The following is a 20,072-nucleotide window of genomic DNA, read 5'->3' as shown; positions in this document are numbered from 1 at the left end:
TTGCCCTAACCCAGAAAAGCCCCAAAAATAATTAAGCCCTACAATGTTAAACCATACAAAATTACACAGATGGGGTATTCCATCAAAAGACTATGGTAAGACCATAATAAAATTGTACTTGTGCATCACCAATATTGATGGTCTCTACAATTACAAAAACTTTGGTTTATTTTCAAAAAAAAAAAAAAAAGTGTAATCATCACCAATGAAATTAGGCTTATTCAAAATTTACTCGTTCATCACCAATATTGTTGAGTCTTTGCAATTACTAAAAATTAAGCTTATTCCAAAAAAAAAAAAAATTTTAAAAAAAAGAAGAAAAAAAAATAATCATGTTCTCTCCTTCGATTTTATTAGGATTTGTTTTTTTTTTTTTCAATCTTCAAGCAAACATATACGTTTATATGTATTTTCCCTTTTGATTTTATGAACCAATAGAGATTTCTCAATGTTTTGTTTTCCCTTCACTTTTGCAAGGTAGAAAAGAGAGAACCATGAGTTAGAGAGAGAAAGAATCCAAGCATGTAGTTCCGTGATAGGAGAGTTCTTCGTCGATTTGAGCTAGAGTGGGAACGGAGCCGATTCACTTCATTTTGCTTTGTTAAGGAAGCAGTAGAACGAAGAAGATGAATAGAGAAATCACACAGAGAGAGAGATGGGTAGTCAAAACCTCTTCAGCTTCTTTCCATATTTATTTTTGGTATTTTTAGCGTCCAAATAAAATATCAACGACTTAGGTAATTACAGTTACATATAGGATAAAATTACTAATTTGGAACTTAGAGTTAGATGTCCGTTATTATTATTTATTTTTTTCTAAATTTTATATTATGTTTATAATTAACCCATAATATATATTTTTATTATATTTAAACATTTTTTAAAAAAATATATTATTTTAAAAGAATAATTACAAAACCAATCCACCTGAAAATGTCTAAAAGTATCATTGCCGTTTTCATGTCGTGTCTAAGCTGTGTCTCATCGGAAACTAATATATTTAAATTTCAAGATACTTTGAGTCGTATCTGACACGTTTCCGAACTATATCCGACAAGTATTCAATACCGCGACAGCACCTCTAATGAAGTATCCATTCTTCCTAACCTGACAGTGCAGTTGATACACCCCAACCCAATTTACAATATTTAATAAATTGAATAATTGGAATATAACTAACCATCTGCATTAACCTCATACATACGTGACATCATCATATATCAGAGTGCCTGTTTAAAAGTTTACAATTAAAAATAAACTATAAATCCACCTTGCAAGTTCTAAAAAAACTCAACAATTAACTATAAGTCACAATATTAAATTCTACTATAATATTTACATTTTATACAAAAGACGTTCCATTGTTCTTTTTCCCATTCACACCCAAGACTCTAGACCTAGCAGTAGCAACCCAACTTAATACTTGAAAAATATAGATATGGAAGGAGTAAGCTTAAATCCCAGTGAATGCAACACTACTACATCAGCATAATATAAACAAATATTATCTGACAACTTTAATTAAACTACATTAACATATAACTTTCAGCTTTACAGGCATTAAAATATAGTACTCTTCTTCTAGGCCAGAGTATGGACCTTATATAATATATTACTTTCCTTCCAGGTAAGAGTATGGACCTTATATAATATATTACTCTCCTTCCAAGCCAGAGTACGGATCTTATATAATATAATCAAGTTATATATATATATATTCATCTTCATTTCACATAAACAGTTTCAATACTTCAATTAAACACATGCAAGTATAAACTTCCAGTGAGTACATTCACCTTGGTTACTTCACAAATTATTCACTTATCCTTTGGTATTGTTGAAATTGTCTGCTCCTTCTCTTCGCCTGAACAAAATTGAAATCACATCATACCCATTTCTAAAGAGAATTAAATCACAATTATCACTTCCATTATAAATCTCAAATTTTATACAAAATTATAGCTAAAATTCTAATCACAACCCTTTATACACTCTCTCAATTTCATCATTCTCTCTTACTACCCATTACTAAATTTCATACCTGAATTACGTTAGATAAGCAAATAATTGTGATTTATATAACACCAATAACCATGTTTTACTTATTTCCAAGAAAAATGAATAATAGTCATCACTTCAATAATACCTCCGAACCATAGTACACACAATTATAATGAAAAATTGTAATCAGACTCAATTATACAAAATTTCAACTTTAACAATTGCATCTAACCAACCCTTATCTTAACGTTCATATATATGAATTATGTGGAATAAATCAATAAAATAGATGCACTTTATTCACAATCCATGAACGAGGTTTTACACAGAAATTCACAAAATTAATATTAAATACAGAATGTAAAATTTTGAATTTCATTTTTACTACGTCTGTAGTAACAATCTAGCAAAAATCCTTTTGCCTTTTTCTTCTACCCTTTTCTTTCTTTCTTTCTTTCTCACCTGAAATCACCCTCTTTCCTCTCTGTTTTTTCTGTTCAACAATTTCTCTATATCTCTTCTATACCGCTAGCCGAGGAAAATTAAATGTTTAGCTTTAGTACGATATTATTTTTATTTCTATGCCAAGTGTCATGTGTGGGTGGGGCTTTCTAGCATGTGCTTGAAGATACTGCTGTATAACTCTAGTTATAATATTGTATTATATATGTAACAGCGGGGGTCACATGGAAAGCTTTCAATTAAAGCTTTATTGTCACCTTTTTAATATAAATAAATATAAAAAAACACATATCCATTGTATGTATATAACCACCACAGCTTTCAAATAAGTGTCCAGTAGAAACTCCTAATAATATAATATATGATTACTATTTAGAAATACATTTCCAAGCTCCTCTCCAACAGCTTGCATCAACATAATATAATAATGACCTTTAAACCAAATTCACCTCTTAATCATCTAACACATACTTTACCCACATCATCAACAAAGTATAACTCTACTAAACATAGTACATTATAGTAATCATTATTTTTTTATTCAACTAAATAGACATTTTTAAAAAAAAAAATATTAAATCACATTAACAAAGGTATAATAGAAATTAAACAACTGAATAAGAATTCGGACTCTGACGGCAGTTATCAAAGAAAGTTCAAAAAACAATTAGATAAGAAGGTTGTGGTAGGCAAAAATAGCCATAGACATGCATTTAAGAGAGCTGACCTACATTTAGGGACAGTCTCCATGTGCTTTTCCAGCTTCAAATAGTTTTTTCTGAAAAGGAACAGACACCTTCATTGCTGCAGTTAATGCCTTCATCAGGTCAGCAATCTACATCGTATAACTCATATAATGGACCACTACAAACGACTCCTATTGACCTTTTCAACCGTGATCTAATCCATGATGAGTTCCTTGTGGGGTGGCGACATATCATATCATATCATATCTTATCATATATCAAAATAGACATCAACTTTAATTTTATCCGTTTCTAACATATTAAAAAAAATTTAACCTTTTAATTAATGAATCAAAACGGATCGAATTCATATAACAACGAATCAAATCGGATTAAATTTTCGGATTAAATTTTATCTAAATTATTTATTATTATTTTTATATTTTATAAATAATATTATTTATTTTTTAATCCTAACCCAATACATAAATTTTTAATTTATTAATATTAATTCATATATTTAAATAATTTTTAACTAATACATTTTTAGAGTAAATTAAATTATCATTAACTAATTAAATTAATTAATATATTCTTTAAAAATATATATATAAATTTCACATATCGAACTCGGATTGGATCGAATTTTTAACAGCTCAATCCGTGAGTTACGAATTTAATTTTTTTAATCTATCACCGATCCGTGGAGCAATCCGATCCGATCCGCAAAATCCGTGAGTTATATATTTAATTTTTTTTAATTCGTCATCGATTCGTAGGTGTAATAATTTAGTCCGATCCGATCCGTTATTATACTATTGAGTGAGCAGTGGCTTCCTTTGTGTTCCCCTATATTACTACCTCTTCCTTTTTTTTCTGGAATTGTCATCACTTGCAGTTGGAAGAGAGAGATGGGGAACCACGCTTTTTCAGCTGCTATTATACTTCTCAACTTTTTAGTCTTCCAACTAGCAGATGGCTATACTACTCTTCAGCTACCCAAAACAATAGAAAGCACTCCAAAGAAAGTTCAAAAACAATAAGGTAAGGTTGTGGTAGGTAAATAGCCATATGCATGCACTGAAGAGAGCTTACCGACATTTAGGGACAGTGTCTCCATGTGCTTTTCCAGCTTCGAATAGTTTTATTAAATTTTTCCCTTCATAAAGGTACGCAAGCTACATCAGACAACTCATTTAATGGACCCCAACAAAGGTCTTGTTCTATTGACCTTTTCAACTATGATCTAATCCATGATGAGTCCCTTGGAGGCTGGCCATTTTAATTCGGTCCATTTTTAACGGATTAGGAGATTTTTAATCCGCTATCGATTCGTTATTTCATGAATTATAATGGATTAGATCCGTATAATAACGGATTAGATCAGATTGAATTCACGGATTGAATTTTGTCTAAATTATTTATTATTATTTTTATTTTTATTCTTCTTTTTATAAATAATATTATTTATTATTTATTTATCTTTTAATCCTAACCCAATGCATAAAATTTTAATTTATTAATATTAATTCATATATTTAAATAATTATTAACTAATACATTTTTAGAATAAATTAAATTATCATTAACTAATTAAATTAACTAATATATTCTTTAAAAAAATATATACATATATTTTACAGATTGGATCGAATTTTTAACCGCTCAATTCATGAGTTAGGTATTTGATTTTTTTTAATCTGCCACTTATACGTGAGTATAACAATCTGATGCGATTAGCACAATCCCTGAGTTACAAATTTCATTTTTTTTTTTTTTTAATCCGTGGTGGATGTAGGAATTCGATTGGGTTATTACACTTTTGAGTGAGCAGTGTCTTCCTTTGTGTTCCCCTATATATCTACCTCTTCCTTTTTTTTGCTGGAATTGTCAGCACTTGCAGTTGTAAGGGAGAGAGATCAAGGAGAGAGAGATGGGGAACCTCTCTTTTTCAGCTACTTTTCTACTTCTCAACTTTTTAGTCTTCCAACTAGCAGATGGTTATACTACTAGTACTTCAGCTACCCAAAACAATAGAAAAGCACTCGAAAGAGATTACACTCCTCACCCTCCAGAACCAGATCATTGGCACTGCGTTACTCCCTCTCCCTCTCCAGATCATTGGCACTGCGTTACTCCCTCTCCACGTCCACCTCCGCCCCCTCCAAAACCAAAATGCCCACCCCCTCCCCCTCCAAAGCCAAAATGCCCAACCCCTCCCCCTCCACCACCGCCGCCACCTCCACCGCCGCCGCCACCGCCCCCTCCTCCTCCAAAGCCAAAATGCCCACCCCCTCCCCCTCCAAAGCCAAAATGCCCAACCCCTCCCCCTCCACCACCGCCGCCACCTCCACCGCCGCCGCCACCGCCCCCTCCTTCTCCAAAGCCAAAATGCCCACCCCCTCCCTCTCCACCACCGCCGCCACCTCCACCTCCGCCTCCTCCTCCGCCACCGCCGCCACCTCCACCTCCACCTCCACCTCCACCCGTTGCACCTGAACTCTTAAGGGACATCCGCACTATCCGAAAATTCAAGAACAGAATAACTCAGGACCCACTAGGCGTTACAAAAACTTGGCGAGGCAGAGGTATCTGCACAGACAACTCTAAATACAAAGGCTTCATCTGCGGCAAAATCAATTCAACCGACAGGTTCCGAGTTGCTGGTGTCAAGTTCAACGGCTTCCACTTCAACGGCTATCCACTCATTGTCAATGACTTCATTGAAGACCTCAAAGACCTAGTCTTCTTCCACGCCAACTCCAACAACTTCACCGGCCCCATTCCCGCCAAAGTTGCCACACTCCCATATTTCTTCGAGCTTGACTTGAGCAACAACAAGCTCACTGGATCATTTCCAAACGAGGTCCTTGCCGCCACCAACTTGACCTTCTTGGACCTTAGGTTCAACAACCTTACCGGTACATTGCCACCTCAGGTATTCAAACTCGACCTCGACGTTCTCTTCCTCAACAACAACTGTTTCAGTGGACACCTACCGGACAGCCTAGGCAGCACTCCGGTGCTTTATCTCACCTTAGCAAACAACAAATTTACCGGTCCAATTCCAAAAAGCATCGGCCGAGCTTCGAACACGTTGATTGAGGTGCTGTTTCTGCACAACCGGTTGTCTGGCTGCCTTCCGCATGAGATTGGGTTGTTGAAGAAAGTGACCATTTTCGACGCCAGCCTCAACCATTTGACAGGTGGGATACCATTTTCTTTCGGTTGCCTGGAAAAGATGGAGCGGCTGAACATGTCTTTTAACCGGTTATACGGGGAGGTACCGGAGATAGTGTGCAGGCTCAAGAACTTGTACAAGCTTACCTTGAACAACAACTACTTTACGCAGGTTGGACCGGAATGCAGAAAGTTGATTATGAGAAATGTGCTTGATGTAAATATGAATTGCATTTTAGATCTTCCATCACAGAGAAGTAAAGAAGAGTGTGATTCCTTCTTCACAGAGCAACAACCATGCTCATCAGACCAGAAAAACCGTTACATACCTTGTCGTGTTGATAATTCTACGGTGCAGGAAACGTCTGATCATCCACGAACGCCTCCGATTGCTCCATCACCATCTTATGCTGCTCTGATCAAGCATAGCTAATGAATGCAATGTCAATGAGTAATTCTTTATAGTTCGCTATCTTTGTAGTAATATTTGTGTTTGTATCAATGCAGAAGATTTCTAATGTAAAATGTTATTTTTTCATGCTAAAATTGTATTTTAAGATAAGTTACAGTGTCAAAATGTTATATTTTAGTAATTCTACTTTAATGATAAATTTCTTTTAAAATATTATATTTTAGCAATTCTATTTCAATTGTGCTGACACTTTAACCATTATTTTTTTTATTTTAATTAATGCATTATTTTTGCTTTTTTATATGACTTTTCAGCTCACATCTGCACAAAAATTCAAAAAAAGAAAAAAAAAAAAGGGACTTAGCACTCAAGTTCTAGTCTTGTGGCAATCTGTTATATATATATATATATATATATATATATATATATATGAGAAAAGTTTTGAGAATTTCATATTTTGAGAGGCTGTACAGCGCAGATCGGAGTGTATCAGAAAACAACAAAATCATTGGATACCAAAGTAGTATACTCGTCATTTGGGTAAATTTTTTGGGTTTAATTCATTTATACCACTGTCAGACATTGTCGGCTCAAATAAGTGAAGAAAATGACTAATCTATTATTTTTGCCATTTTCTCAGATTTCAACGAATTTCCTATCTGTTGAATTAAACTCTTTTATTCTTCTACCCAAACACTTCTCACTGCAAGATTCCACTTCATAAAAACACACACTTCACTTTATATGCATACTAGCGACACGTGTCATCTGCTAATAGGCTGGTGAGTTTAGTTAATATTCTTTTTATTTTTTATTTTTATTTTTATTTTTTTTGCTTTCTGAATCGGGTCACCGGTGGCGAAGAACCTGCCGTCCAAGCCGCCGGCCCTCTCCGTACCATTCCTCATCTTCCTATCATTTGGTCCAGGTAGTAAGGATCAATGTATCCGAGAGAACCCATCATCAGACGACAGTGGCAAAACAGTAGAAGAGAACCCATATTTGCAGACCCAAAATTGCAGAGGCATCGATGATGGTGGAAAAACAGTGGAAGAGAACCCCATATTTGCAGACCCAAAATTCCTCTTCTTCCTCTTCATCTGGTCCGTCACCACTGAGCTCCATCACCAAGCACCTACCATTATTTCACCGGCTTCATCAATTGACTCGGGCACTGAAGATGCAAGAAACTCCTTCTATTCTTTCTCTCTCTAGAATTCTTACACCTCAACCCCAAAAAAGATCCCCCTCCCCTTCATTCCAACTCCTATTTATAGATACTTACAAGATATTTACAAGATATTTACAAGATATTTACTAATTGCTGGACCTGGGCCTATTCCTCTGTAAGCCCTGGTCACCCTTGATGGGCTTACTCCCGCCCGGCCCATATGGCAGTGTCTTTCTATGGGCTGACCCAGCTGTTCGGACTGAAGGTTGTGTTTTGCGAGTCGGACCTGGCCCATGTCATCCAGGGCCTCCTCAACTGCCCCCATAATTGCCCCTTATTTAATAAGGGGTAATTATTGATGGCGTCTCATCATGACGCTGACGGCTCGAGATAACCACGTAGGGGAGCGAACGGTCAGATCCAGAATCAATGTTCCGGGGTTCGAGGGATTTCTTGCCTTCCCGACGCTTCGGCCCTCGGGCCCCTTTGCCTTTATAATGCTCTAGAATTCCACTTCACTTCCCTTTACCGTCTCCATCATCAGCCAAATCTCCCTCTTTCTAGAACTGTGCTAAGCCTTTTCCGGTGAAATCCTTCGAGAGTCATTCTCTCAGCGATCCTGCAGTCCTCCGAGGTTAGTTTCGTTCTTTTTACTTTCGGCAGGCTTCCATTTTCCCTCTTTTAGATTCTTCTTGCACTTCCACCATGGTTGTAGATCTGGGTGTTCTTCGTATGAGACTTAGACTTCCTGACAACATCGAAGTTAGGGTTTGCCCCCAAGACGTTAATATTACGACCGGCGCCGGCCTCCTGCCCGGCGAAGTCTTATTCACGAACCTTCAACTGAATGTTGTTAGGTTCCCTCTGCACCCTTTCTTTAGTTACGTCTTCAACAGATTGGGGATATCCCCTCTGCAGGTCAACCCCAACTTCTTTAGGATCATATCTGTTATGCTATTATTGATGCGTGACAGAAATCTGGACCTTGACCTCATAGACCTCCTTCTGTGCTATAAGGTCAGTAAGATCCGTACCAACGAGCCCTTCTACCACCTCTACCCGTTCGAGAAGATGTCCATATGCACTGACACAATAAAATCTGAAAAGGGTTGGAGGGATAGCATAGTGGGTATTAGTGGGGCTTGGTCTTCGCCGGCTGCAGAGGATTACCCAATCCCGAGCGCCTTTGGTGTCTGCTCTGTCTCCTCCTATAAAAAATTCAAATCCCATAAACATGACTGCCCCTGTGAAACATGCGTTCCTCGTTTTTGCACTTACTTATGCCGCTCCTTGGGAATTCCTTGTGATGACTTGAGCTACAGTGTTTGCAGGGATAGGAGTAACTACTTGAAGAGATACGTTCTGAACGATATTCCTTCCTGCTCAGATCTCCTCACTTCAGACAACCTCTTTGCGCTCTCATCACTCGGCTACAATATGAGCAGACTGCAGATTCCCTCTTTTGGCAGGAGGAAAAATACTCCCCCAGCCATTCCTGCTGCTGGGGCGACCTCCTCTCCAGCGTCGGCTTCTTCTTCAGCCACCATATCTGACACTGTCCCTAGCGCAGTGGCTACTAACCCTGTTGCCAGCGCCCCTGCTGCCAACCAGAACGCGCCCTCCCCAGCTACCATAGCTCCTGCTGCTGCGGGGGGCGGTCGGGACAAAGAGCGAGGCAAAAGGCCTCATCCTAACAGTGAAATCGATCATGAGGAGGAGCCTCTTATTAGAAGGACCCGAGTCTCTGGGCCGGGTACTCTCTTGCACCGAGCGATCAGAGCTCCTTCTCCCTCTGGGCCTCCTGCAGCTGGTGGCTCTGCTTCTGCTTCAGGCCCCCCTTCTATCCCCAGCTTACCGCCATGGGCCCCTCGGTACACTCGAACGGATGGGACGTTCGTGAAACCGAACGAGACCATGCTGAAGGATGGCCAGACCGCTATGGCCTACTACAGGAGCATGTGGACTCCGAAGGACATTGAGGCGGCAAAGGGCCTTTCCCAGAAGGACGTGTTCAGTCGCTTTCCCCAATCTGCTATGGAGGTGACTTTTATTTTCTAACTCATGAATTCTCTTATATTACTTGGTCTTGCCTTCGCCCGTTCTGACTATTGGTTTAACCGTTCTTATTGTGCACCTATGCAGACATTGTTCGGGATGATGGCCATGCAGAAGCAGGTGGAAATGGGGAACGCCAGGGCCCGAAAGTATTCTGACAGCCTGGAGGTGGCTAATAAAGAAAACGACCTCCTTGCCATGAAGAATACCGAGGTGCTGGTTCGGCTTGACAAAGCCGAGCAAGAGAGAGATGTCCTGAAAAAGGAGAATGATTCCCTTCAGGATGAGAAGGACGCCCTCCAGCTTGAGAAGAGCGTCTGGCAGACTGAGCAGGAATCACTCAGAGAAGAGAAGGCAGAACTCCAACGCCTTCTAGCTGATGAACAGTCTGCTCGGATGGCTTTTGAAAAAAGAGCTCTGGACGAGCGTACCGCTCTGATCGACGCTATCAGCAGAGTGGGTGGTGGGATGCTGGCCCTTCACGCTCGGTTCTCCAGGGTCGGTGCTCTTCGGTATGCTCAAGGATTCCGGGAAGGTTTCGCCGACCGGGTTCCGGATGAGGGACAGACCAGCTCCACTCCGGATGAGGTAGACAAGGATCTGGGGATCGAACCCCTGGGGGTCTATGTCGACCCAGAACCCACCGAAGCGGAACGTATATTTGATGAGTGCCAGGACATCGCATCCTCAAGGATCATCACAGCTCCTCCTACCGCTCTGCCACTGACCGCTCCCCAATCGTCAACCGTGGCTCCCTCTGTAGCCACTGCTGACGCTGAACCCCTGCCGAACGACTCAGTTATTCACCTGGATTCCCCACCTCATGAAGGTGAGGCGGCTGATGGGGCCGAGGAGGCGAGTCGGCAAGACCAGGATGCTGTTGGTACTGAGGCGTCTAGCTAGGGCTCCTTCGAATTCTTCCAGTTCATATCTTCTTGTAATGATGGACATCTCTCTTTTGTAAACTAAATGTTCAATATTAATAAAATGGCCGAACTCTTTTTCTCTATGTGTTGTGCTCTGTTCAACTTATCTTCAGTACATATATATCTTTTCTCTCTTTTTCTTTTTATATTAGCTTCGCTGTGTGTTTGTACGGCAAGTGCCTGGCGCTCGGCTAGAATGCCACTTGCCACTTGGCTTTAAATTTTTAGCAAGTGTCTGGCGTTCGGCTTATAGTGCCAGCTGCCACTTATCTTGCTTAAGTGTCTGGCGCTCGGCTAGAATGCCACTTGCCACTTGCCACTTGGCTTTAAATTTTTAGCAAGTGTCTGGCGTTCGGCTTATAGTGCCAGCTGCCACTTATCTTGCTTAAGTGCCTGGCACTCGGCTAGAATGCCACTTGCCACTTGGCTTTAAATTTTTAGCAAGTGTCTGGCGTTCGGCTTATAGTGCCAGCTGCCACTTATCTTGCTTAAGTGCCTGGCGCTCGGCTAGAATGCCACTTGCCACTTGGCTTTAAATTTTTAGCAAGTGTCTGGCGTTCGGCTTATAGTGCCAGCTGCCACTTATCTTGCTTAAGTGCCTGGCGCTCGACTAGAATGCCACTTGCCACTTGGCTTTAAATTTTTAGCAAGTGTCTGGCGTTCGGCTTATAGTGCCAGCTGCCACTTATCTTACTTAAGTGCCTGGCGCTCGGCTAGAATGCCACTTGCCACTTGGCTTTAAATTTTTAGCAAGTGTCTGGCGTTCGGCTTATAGTGCCAGCTGCCACTTATCTTGCTTAAGTGCCTGGCGCTCGGCTAGAATGCCACTTGCCACTTGGCTTTAAATTTTTAGCAAGTGTCTGGCGTTCGGCTTATAGTGCCAGCTGCCACTTATCTTGCTTAAGTGCCTGGCGCTCGGCTAGAATGCCACTTGCCACTTGGCTTTAAATTTTTATAGTAGACCATTGGAAAAGAAAATTCCTTTTTTTTTTTTGTAAATTCCAGTAACTTGCTCATTCATACGTATTTGATTGACAACAAATAACATCCAATTAAAGCCAGAACTTAGCTTCTATTGGTAGTACCTCTTCAGAGACGTGGCGTTCCAGGGCTTGCTGACCAACTTTCCCGCCATGGTTTCCAACGTATATGCCCCTTTGCCAATGACTTCTGCAATTCTGTATGGGCCTTCCCAGGGTGGCATCATTTTTTTGACCATCCCCACCTTTCTTTTCAGAACCAGATCGCCCGGGGCAAAATCCCTGTGTTTTACTCTCTTATTGTGACTATTCGCCAGCACTTGCTGATACGATGCTAGCCTTATAGCCGCTGCGTCCCTCCTTTCGTCTATCATGTCGAGGTTCAATCTTAACATCTTGTCGTTCTGATCCCGACTCCATGCTAAGCTTCTGATAGTAGGGACTAAATGCTCAACCGGTATAACTGCTTCGGTACCATACGCCATTGCGAACGGGCTCTCCCCAGTCGGCCGCCTTGGGGTGGTTCTGTAAGCCCATAGAACGTTCGGGAGTTCATCCAACCACTTCCCCTTATGATCTTCCAGCTTCTTCTTAATGCAGGCGAAAATGGTTCTGTTTGTGATTTCTGCTTGTCCGTTAGCCTGAGGATGACTTACTGCAGCCAACTTCTGGTTGATTCCATACTCCTCCAGCAGCTTTCTTACTTGCCTGCTGTCGAGGTTTGTGCCATTGTCCATGACTATTGTTCTGGGAACACCGAAGCGGCAGATAATGTTGTTCCAGATAAATCGTCTCACCTGAGTCTGAGTCACGCTAGGATACGGTTCTGCCTCCACCCATTTAGTGAAATAATCCGTGGCCAGTAACACATACTTGTTCTGAGCTCTTGCAGTTGGCAGAGGACCGACCACATCCATCCCCCATTGCGCGAAAGGCCACGGCGAGGCCATTACGTGCAATTCCTCAGGTGGTTGGTGGATCATTGGTCCATATCGTTGGCACTTATCGCACCTTCGAGAGAACTCCTCCGCATCTCTTGACATGTTTGGCCAGAAATACCCTTGTGTCATTGCTTTATGCGCTAACGATCTTCCCCCAGAATGATTGCCACACACACCCTCATGAATAGCTCGCAATACCTGCTGCGACTCCGCGGGGGTGACACATTTCAAGTACGGGCCAGAATAGGACCTTCTGTACAGCTGGTTCCGCACGATGGCGTACTTGGCAGCATTCTTTTTGAGTTTCCTAGCTTCATCCCTTTACATAGGCAAAACGCCATCTCGAATATAGGTAATGATTGGGTCAATCCAACTCGGTTCATACGGTATGACGTTGACTTGCCAAGGGTCCGAGTCCATCGGTTCTTCGAAAATGGACGGCTGGGTCACTATTCCCACTGGAATCACCCTCGCCAATGTTTCACCGCAACTCGAAGCACTGCATGCTAAACGGTCTGCATCTGCATTCTGTTCCCTCGGCAACTGTATGAATTCAATCTTTGCAAAGTCCTTGGCTCTACGCAGAACGGCAGAACGATATGCCCCCATCATGTCATCCTTGGTTGCGTACTCACCATTTACCTGCCAAACAATCAGCTGCGAGCCACTATACACTGTCAAACTTTTGATCTGTAGCTCTCTGGCCAACTTTAATCCATTTAGCAACGCCTCGTATTCCGCTTCATTATTGGTGGCTCGGAACTCAAGTCTGAGTGCTTGGCTCAAGGAAGTACCCTCTGGGGTTTGCAGTTTGATCCCAATCCCAGCCCCCATCTGGTTAGAGGAGCCATCCACAAAAAGTTTCCAAGAGCCGCTTCTAAGGTCCTCTTCCGTATCTTCGGCATCACATTCTAGTAGGAAATCGGCCACCGCTTGCCCTTTAATAGCTGTTCTTGGCTCGTACGTTATGTCAAATGAACTCAACTCTATGGCCCACTTTGTCATTCTGCCCGAGAGCTCTGGCTTGTGCATGAGCGTTCTGATTGGGAAAGTTGTTAGAACAGCTATGGGGTGGGATTCAAATTAATGCCTTAACTTTCTCTTTGCATTTACAAGTGCAAGTACCTCCCGTTCGGCCTTTGAGTATCTTCTTTCTGCCTCCATCAGTGTTTTGCTTACATAAAATACCGGGTATTGCACCCCTTCCTTGCAACGAATCAGAACGGCACTCGTCGCGACACCAGATACTCCAAGATATAGAAATAACTTTTCTTCCGGTTCTGGGGCTGACAGGACTGGTGGATTCTGCATATATTGCTTCAAATGAGTCAATGCCTGTCGTTGCTCATCCCCCCAGACCTGCCTTCCATGGCTCCGAATCGTGTCAAAGAATGGTTTGCAGTGGTCTGACAACTTTGAAATAAATCGACTTAATGCAGCTATTCGTCCTGTTAGGGCTTGCACCTCTCTGATCGTCTTTGGCTCGGCATTCTTAATCAAAGCCTCTGCTTGAGCGGGGCTAACTTCGATGCCCCTACGGTTGACCACGTGTCCCAGAAACTGCCCGGAACTCACACCGAACGAGCACTTGGTCGGATTGAGCCTCATCCCATATCGCTTTAGTACATCAAATACCTCTTGCAGATGCTTCAGATGATCATCCTTTTTCCTACTCTTTACCACCATATCATCAATATAGGCTTCGACAGTCTTACCCATTTGATTCTTAAAAACTTTGCTGACAAGTCGTTGATAAGTTGCTCCCGCATTCTTTAATCCAAAAGGCATAACTTTGTAGCAGTATGTTCCTCGCTCGGTGACAAAAGAAGTTTTTTCTTCATCTGCGGGGTCCATAGGAATCTGATTATAACCTGAATATGCGTCCAGAAAGGTTAAACGCTCATACCCCGTGGTGGCATCCACCATTTGATCAATCTTAGGCAACGGGAAGCTGTCCTTCGGACAGGCTTTGTTTAAATTGGTGAAATCAATGCATACGCGCCATTTCCCATTTTTCTTCTGCACCACAACGACGTTGGACAACCACTCAGGGTAGTGCACCTCTCTGATAAATCCCGCATCAAGCAGCCTATCAACTTCTTCCGTTATGATCTGATTACGTTCTGGAGCAAATCTTCGCTGCTTCTGTTTCACTGGTTTGAAATTAGGATTGACATTTAGGGAATGACAGGAGACGGAAGGACTAATTCCAGGCATGTCGAGGTGACTCCATGCAAATACGTCGACATTGTGGGACAAGAAATCCACTAGCTCTTGCTGCTCTTCTCTGGTCAGTCTTATACCCACTCTGGTAGTTCGTTCTGGCCTGGACTGATCGATCTGCACATCCAGAAGGGGCTCCTCGGTCAAGTCGGCTGACTCCTCCACCCTATTCTGCTCGAGTGGAGGTTCCTGTAATTGCTATCTGGGGCTTGTCGACCGGACGGGCGCCTTTCCTTTCCCTGCATGCTTTAGTGTGACGGAATAACACTCTTTGGCTGCGACCTGATCCCCCCGAATGTCTATCACTTTATCTCCATCGGGCCCGAGGCACCTCATGACCTGATGCAGAGTTGAGGGTACACCTCGGACTCTGTGAATCCATCCTCTTCCCATCAGGAGATTATACGAGGGGTGAATTTCCACAACCACAAAAGTTTCCATAAGAGCTCGCTCTGCAGCTTGAACTTCTACTTCCACCATCCCGACGGGTTCCACCCTCTTCCCATCGAACCCTAATAAGGGATTTCCGGTGGGCTTGAGCCTCTCTGGTTTAATGTCGAGCCTGTCAAATGTGTCCCTCGGCATAACATTCGCACTGCTCCCAGGATCGATCAGAACTCTGCGCACCAAGCAATCTGCCACTGTCAAACTGACTACCAACGGGTCGTCATGAGGCAGTTGAACACGCTGCAGGTCTGTCCAGTCGAACTTTATCTGCATTGACGGGCTCTGTTGGTGTAGAGTGGTCACATTGCCGACCCTTTTCTTCATCTGCGCCTGCCGCAGGCGCACCCGTAGCAGCTCATCTGACTCTTCACTAGGCTCGGGTCGACCATGGATAGCATTGATTATACGAACTGGTTGCGAATTGTGGGAGCTTTGTTTATGACTCCTTTTTATTTGTTCCACTGGTCGATTCTGCTCCATCGCCGAGCCTTGAACATAACTCGCAAACTCCCCTCTAGCTATCAACATCTCCACTTGCCTCCTCAGGTTCCTGCATTCGTTAGTCTGATGTCCGAAATCAGAATGAAAAGCACAATGTTTAGTTTGATCCCTCTGTTCGAGGGGTTGTCTAATTGGCAGTGGTGGATGAAACTTGTCCTTGTTCTCCTGATACAACCTCGCCAGAGTGACCTTCAGCGGAGTAATCAACTCGTCCTCCCTGGACCTTTTTTCGGCCTTCCAAGTGGTCTGACGTTGCGGCTGAGCCTGCTTCTGCCTGATCTTTGCCTTGGACTTTTCCTCGGTCGACACAAGCGACGTTGTCCGAGCATTAGCTGCCTCCTCTTCTTCGAGGCGCACAAAGCCATCGGCTCTCTCATTGAGTTCATCCATGGTAGCTGGCGTATTCACTACCAGACTGGTGTGAAACGGAGTTCCGCGTGTCATGGCTAACTTGAAGGCTTGAACTGCCGTAGAAGGATGGCATTCGATTACCATACTCTTAGTGAGATTAAACCTGGTAAGAAAGGCCTGGAGCCGTTCATCCTTGTGTTGCCGCATCGTGAACAGGCTCGAGATGTCCTTCGGCGGGCGTTTGTTCCCATAGTACTGGCTTATGAACCGATCGCACAGGTCCCTGAAACTGCCAATGGAGCTCCTAGGCAAGTTTTTGAACCAGCTGAGCGCCGGTCCGGCCAGGCTTGTAGGGAAGCATTTGCACATTAAAGAGTCGTTTTCCGTATTCAGGGCCATTTTCAACTGGATATGATACACATGATCGATCGGATCGGTTGTTCCGTCAAACAGAATAAAGACTGGCATAGCAAACTTCCTTGGATGCGGCGCATTCAAGATCTCGTCGGTGAATGGTGAATCCACCGTCCGAGCTGCGGATCGGAGAGCTTCATTCTCTCTCTGGAGTCCAGCGGTAGCTCTGTGAGTTACGGTTCTGCCCTCCGAACCGTGATGAGTGACAGTAACCATGGAGGGCCGGTAAGACGGATCGAACGACCGTTCCTCTATGAACTCTCTCTGCCAAGGCGACGCTACTCGACGGCGATCTACCTCCATCACTTCCTCTCGGTCAAACCTTTCCCGCTGCGGATCAACGTGAGTCGAGCCTTCGTGATCTTCAACTCGACGAACATTTGGCGGCAAATTGTCCATCATCCTTTCATCACGGTGGTGAGCTGACTGATTGTTCTCGTTCTGATCGCCTTGATGCGCGATACTAGATGGAACACCTCCTTCTCCGACCGGAAGCGGATGCGAAACTGCGGGTATCTGCCGATGCTGCAGTCCAGCTTTCAATTCTGCATTTTCTTTTCTGAGAGCTTCAATCAAGTTCATCAACTCTTCAAGCTTTGTTTGCTGGACAGCCTCCATCGGATTAGAGCTTTCACCTATCATTATTCCCGAACGGAGTAAAGGCATTAATCTCAAGTTCGCGAGTAGATCTGAGCTTCGTGAGTAGGAATTTTTAGATCTGGCTTCTAATTCTCCGAATTATGCTCACTGTTTACAAGATCTGAATTGTCTGAACTCTAAATCCGTCAGATCCTGCCACAATCGAGCAACTCGTGGTTGCGTAGATCTGAAGTCACTCCTGCCAAAGCTTCAAGAATCGTAATTCCTCCAGAGTAGGTCACAATCGCTCAGATCTGGATTCAAATCCGCAAGATCGAGTCTCGATCAACCGAATTGGTTTGAATCCATTCGATACTCCTCATTGACCAACCAAACTTTCATGCGTTTCCCACAGACGGCGCCAATTGAAGATGCAAGAAACTCCTTCTATTCTTTCTCTCTCTAGAATTCTTACACCTCAACCCCAAAAAAGATCCCCCTCCCCTTCATTCCAACTCCTATTTATAGATACTTACAAGATATTTACAAGATATTTACAAGATATTTACTAATTGCTGGACCTGGGCCTATTCCTCTGTAAGCCCTGGTCACCCTTGATGGGCTTACTCCCGCCCGGCCCATATGGCAGTGTCTTTCTATGGGCTGACCCAGCTGTTCGGACTGAAGGTTGTGTTTTGCGAGTCGGACCTGGCCCATGTCATCCAGGGCCTCCTCAGGCACCGAACAACATGTTCTCACTGGAGAGATTGAAGAAGCTCAACACTGCAAGACCCTGTTCAAAAAGGGGAAAAAAAACACTTCTTCTCTCTCTCCCCTCTCTTTCTCTCTCTACTCACCACCGACAACACCGGCACTAAAAACACGAGGATGGTGAGAAGGAGGAGTGAGGGCCTCCGGGACGGACTAAATGAAGGGGAAGATGAGGAAGTTGAGGATGGTAAGGAAAGGGCCGGCGGATTAGACGGCAGGTTCTTCGGCGCCGATGACTTAGAAGTAAGGTGACAAAGAGGAGAGAGAAAAAAAGAGCCGGTTTAAAAAAAAAAAAAAAGGACAATGTTTGTGTTCAGGTTCATCCACCCCGGTGACGTGACCCAATTAAATTACAACACGTGTATAAAATTAATATAAAACTAAGTTGAGCATTGTCTATCTATTTTTGAGTATAACTCATCTTTCTTTCTTCGTTTTTTTTTTCCTTCTCATCTCTCCTAATATGCAGCGTGCCTTCTTCCTCCTCCCACTCGACGAACATGATCGTGCCCACTCGCCAGACGGAACTTCGAGCACATGCCACCATCGCTACCATTCCACTGGATTGAACTTCGAGCACAGGCCACCATCGCCGAACTGAACTTCGGCGAGGAGCGGACTGAACCGACGAGAGCACAAACCACCTCTGTAACGGCACCACTTCCCTCTCCACACCACCACCACCCCAACTTTTTACCTATCCTCACCACTGCAGCACCATAACAAACAGAGAGGGGGAGTGGCTTGGCCGTCACGCGCTCATACGAGTAGATCTAACGCATTTTTCAGGCGCACACGCGCCCCTTCTTCTTTGGCGACCACAATTCAGGCTCCAAGCTTCGATCATGATCGATCTTCTTCACGCCCTCTGCCTTCAACATCAACTCTTTGCCGTCGTCAAGCACCGGACCCGAAACTGGTCCGGCTTCCGTTCCTCTCCTCAACGCAAAGGTTGCAGCTCGATCTCCTCGGCTGTCGCACATACAGCTGTCGTCGGAGTTCTACGCTTGTTTGCATGGTCGCCATCGGCAATCAAGGCTGAACCCACGGGACGGTGACAATTGTTCTCAACGACGACTGTAAATAAGAACGGTGGCTGTAATAGTCACCTGTCCGGCCACGAGCAGCGACGACAAGGATGGCATTGAGCAATCGCCGAATTGGTGGGGATACTCCGGCAACGGTGGTATTAGTTGGCGGAACCGGCAAGCACCAGGGTGGATGGAAGAGACGGTGATGTGACGACAATGATGGAGGAGTTGAGAGAACTGAGAATTGGGGATGGCGAGATGACATAACGAGGCAGCCGAAGACGAAGAGAATGAACTAGGAGCGGGTCAAACCCGAATAGTTGGGCAATACCCAACTTAATTCTACGTTTGTTTTAGACACGTGTCGCAATTTGATTGGACCATGTCTTGGACACAAGCACTGTCCAAAAAAAAAAACATAAAAAGTTAACTAAAATCAGCAGCTAGTAGACTACGGACATGTGGCGCGACGGTTAGCAAGCTAGCATTCCTTTATACTCACACAAATTAAATACGGTTAAAATTATAAAACTCCCCACCTTTTTAAAATTTGATCACAAAATCTCAACATTTTTCTTAGAAAATCCTTATACTTTTAAAAAGTGATCACATTACCCCAATATTCGTATCCAACCCGTTAACCTTGTTATGAAATGACAAAATTTATTATACTATTTAATGTTAAATTAAAAAGTAAAAAATATTTTTTAAAAATACAAAAATATCCTTTAAAATTACAAAAATTATGTTTGATAGAAAGAGGGGGGTGAGAGTTTGAGAGAGAGGAGGTGAAGAAGAAGATTAAAAAGTATTTTTATAATTTAAAGAAATAATTATTAGTTTTTAATTTAACATTAAATTGTGAAATTAAATTTGTCATTTAATAGCCTGGTTAATGGGTCGGACGAGGATATTGGAGCAGTGTGGTCACTTTTTAAAAG

The 20,072-nt window shown here is 43.0% G+C and overlaps 2 protein-coding genes across 2 annotated transcripts; both read left to right on the top strand.

Moving 5' to 3' along the window:
- Positions 1-4,933: 4,933 nt before the first annotated feature.
- Positions 4,934-6,891, top strand: LOC132266918 (uncharacterized protein At4g06744-like). The gene has a single exon (XM_059767937.1). It carries the CDS (start codon positions 5,083-5,085, stop codon positions 6,760-6,762), a length of 1,680 nt encoding a protein of 559 aa, XP_059623920.1. The 5' UTR covers positions 4,934-5,082; the 3' UTR covers positions 6,763-6,891.
- Positions 6,892-9,636: 2,745 nt separating this feature from the next.
- On the top strand, positions 9,637-18,701 carry LOC132316527 (uncharacterized). The gene is made up of 3 exons (XM_059815001.1): positions 9,637-9,952; positions 10,055-10,822; positions 18,570-18,701. Exons 1-3 carry the CDS (start codon positions 9,827-9,829, stop codon positions 18,699-18,701), a joined length of 1,026 nt encoding a protein of 341 aa, XP_059670984.1. The 5' UTR covers positions 9,637-9,826.
- The last annotated feature ends 1,371 nt before the right edge of the window (positions 18,702-20,072 follow it).

This window comes from Cornus florida, unplaced genomic scaffold (genome assembly GCF_030987335.1).
Source record: "Cornus florida cultivar Cherokee Brave unplaced genomic scaffold, ASM3098733v1 CherokeeBrave_3.0.0_Hap2_Chr07, whole genome shotgun sequence".
Taxonomy (NCBI): Eukaryota; Viridiplantae; Streptophyta; class Magnoliopsida; order Cornales; family Cornaceae; genus Cornus; species Cornus florida.
Note: the sequence above shows the minus strand (reverse complement) of the source record. Positions and strands in the feature narration are given on the sequence as shown.

What these genes read in the sequence shown, in the direction of transcription:
- LOC132266918 (XM_059767937.1), top strand. Translation starts at nt 5,083, where the DNA reads ATGGGGAACCTCTCTTTTTCAGCTACTTTTCTACTTCTCAACTTTTTA.
- LOC132316527 (XM_059815001.1), top strand. Translation starts at nt 9,827, where the DNA reads ATGCTGAAGGATGGCCAGACCGCTATGGCCTACTACAGGAGCATGTGG. An exon ending in TTCCCCAATCTGCTATGGAG is followed by an intron (nt 9,953 to 10,054) that starts GTGACTTTTATT and finishes GCACCTATGCAG; the next exon opens with ACATTGTTCGGGATGATGGC. An exon ending in CGGCTGATGGGGCCGAGGAG is followed by an intron (nt 10,823 to 18,569) that starts GCGAGTCGGCAA and finishes CCTAATATGCAG; the next exon opens with CGTGCCTTCTTCCTCCTCCC.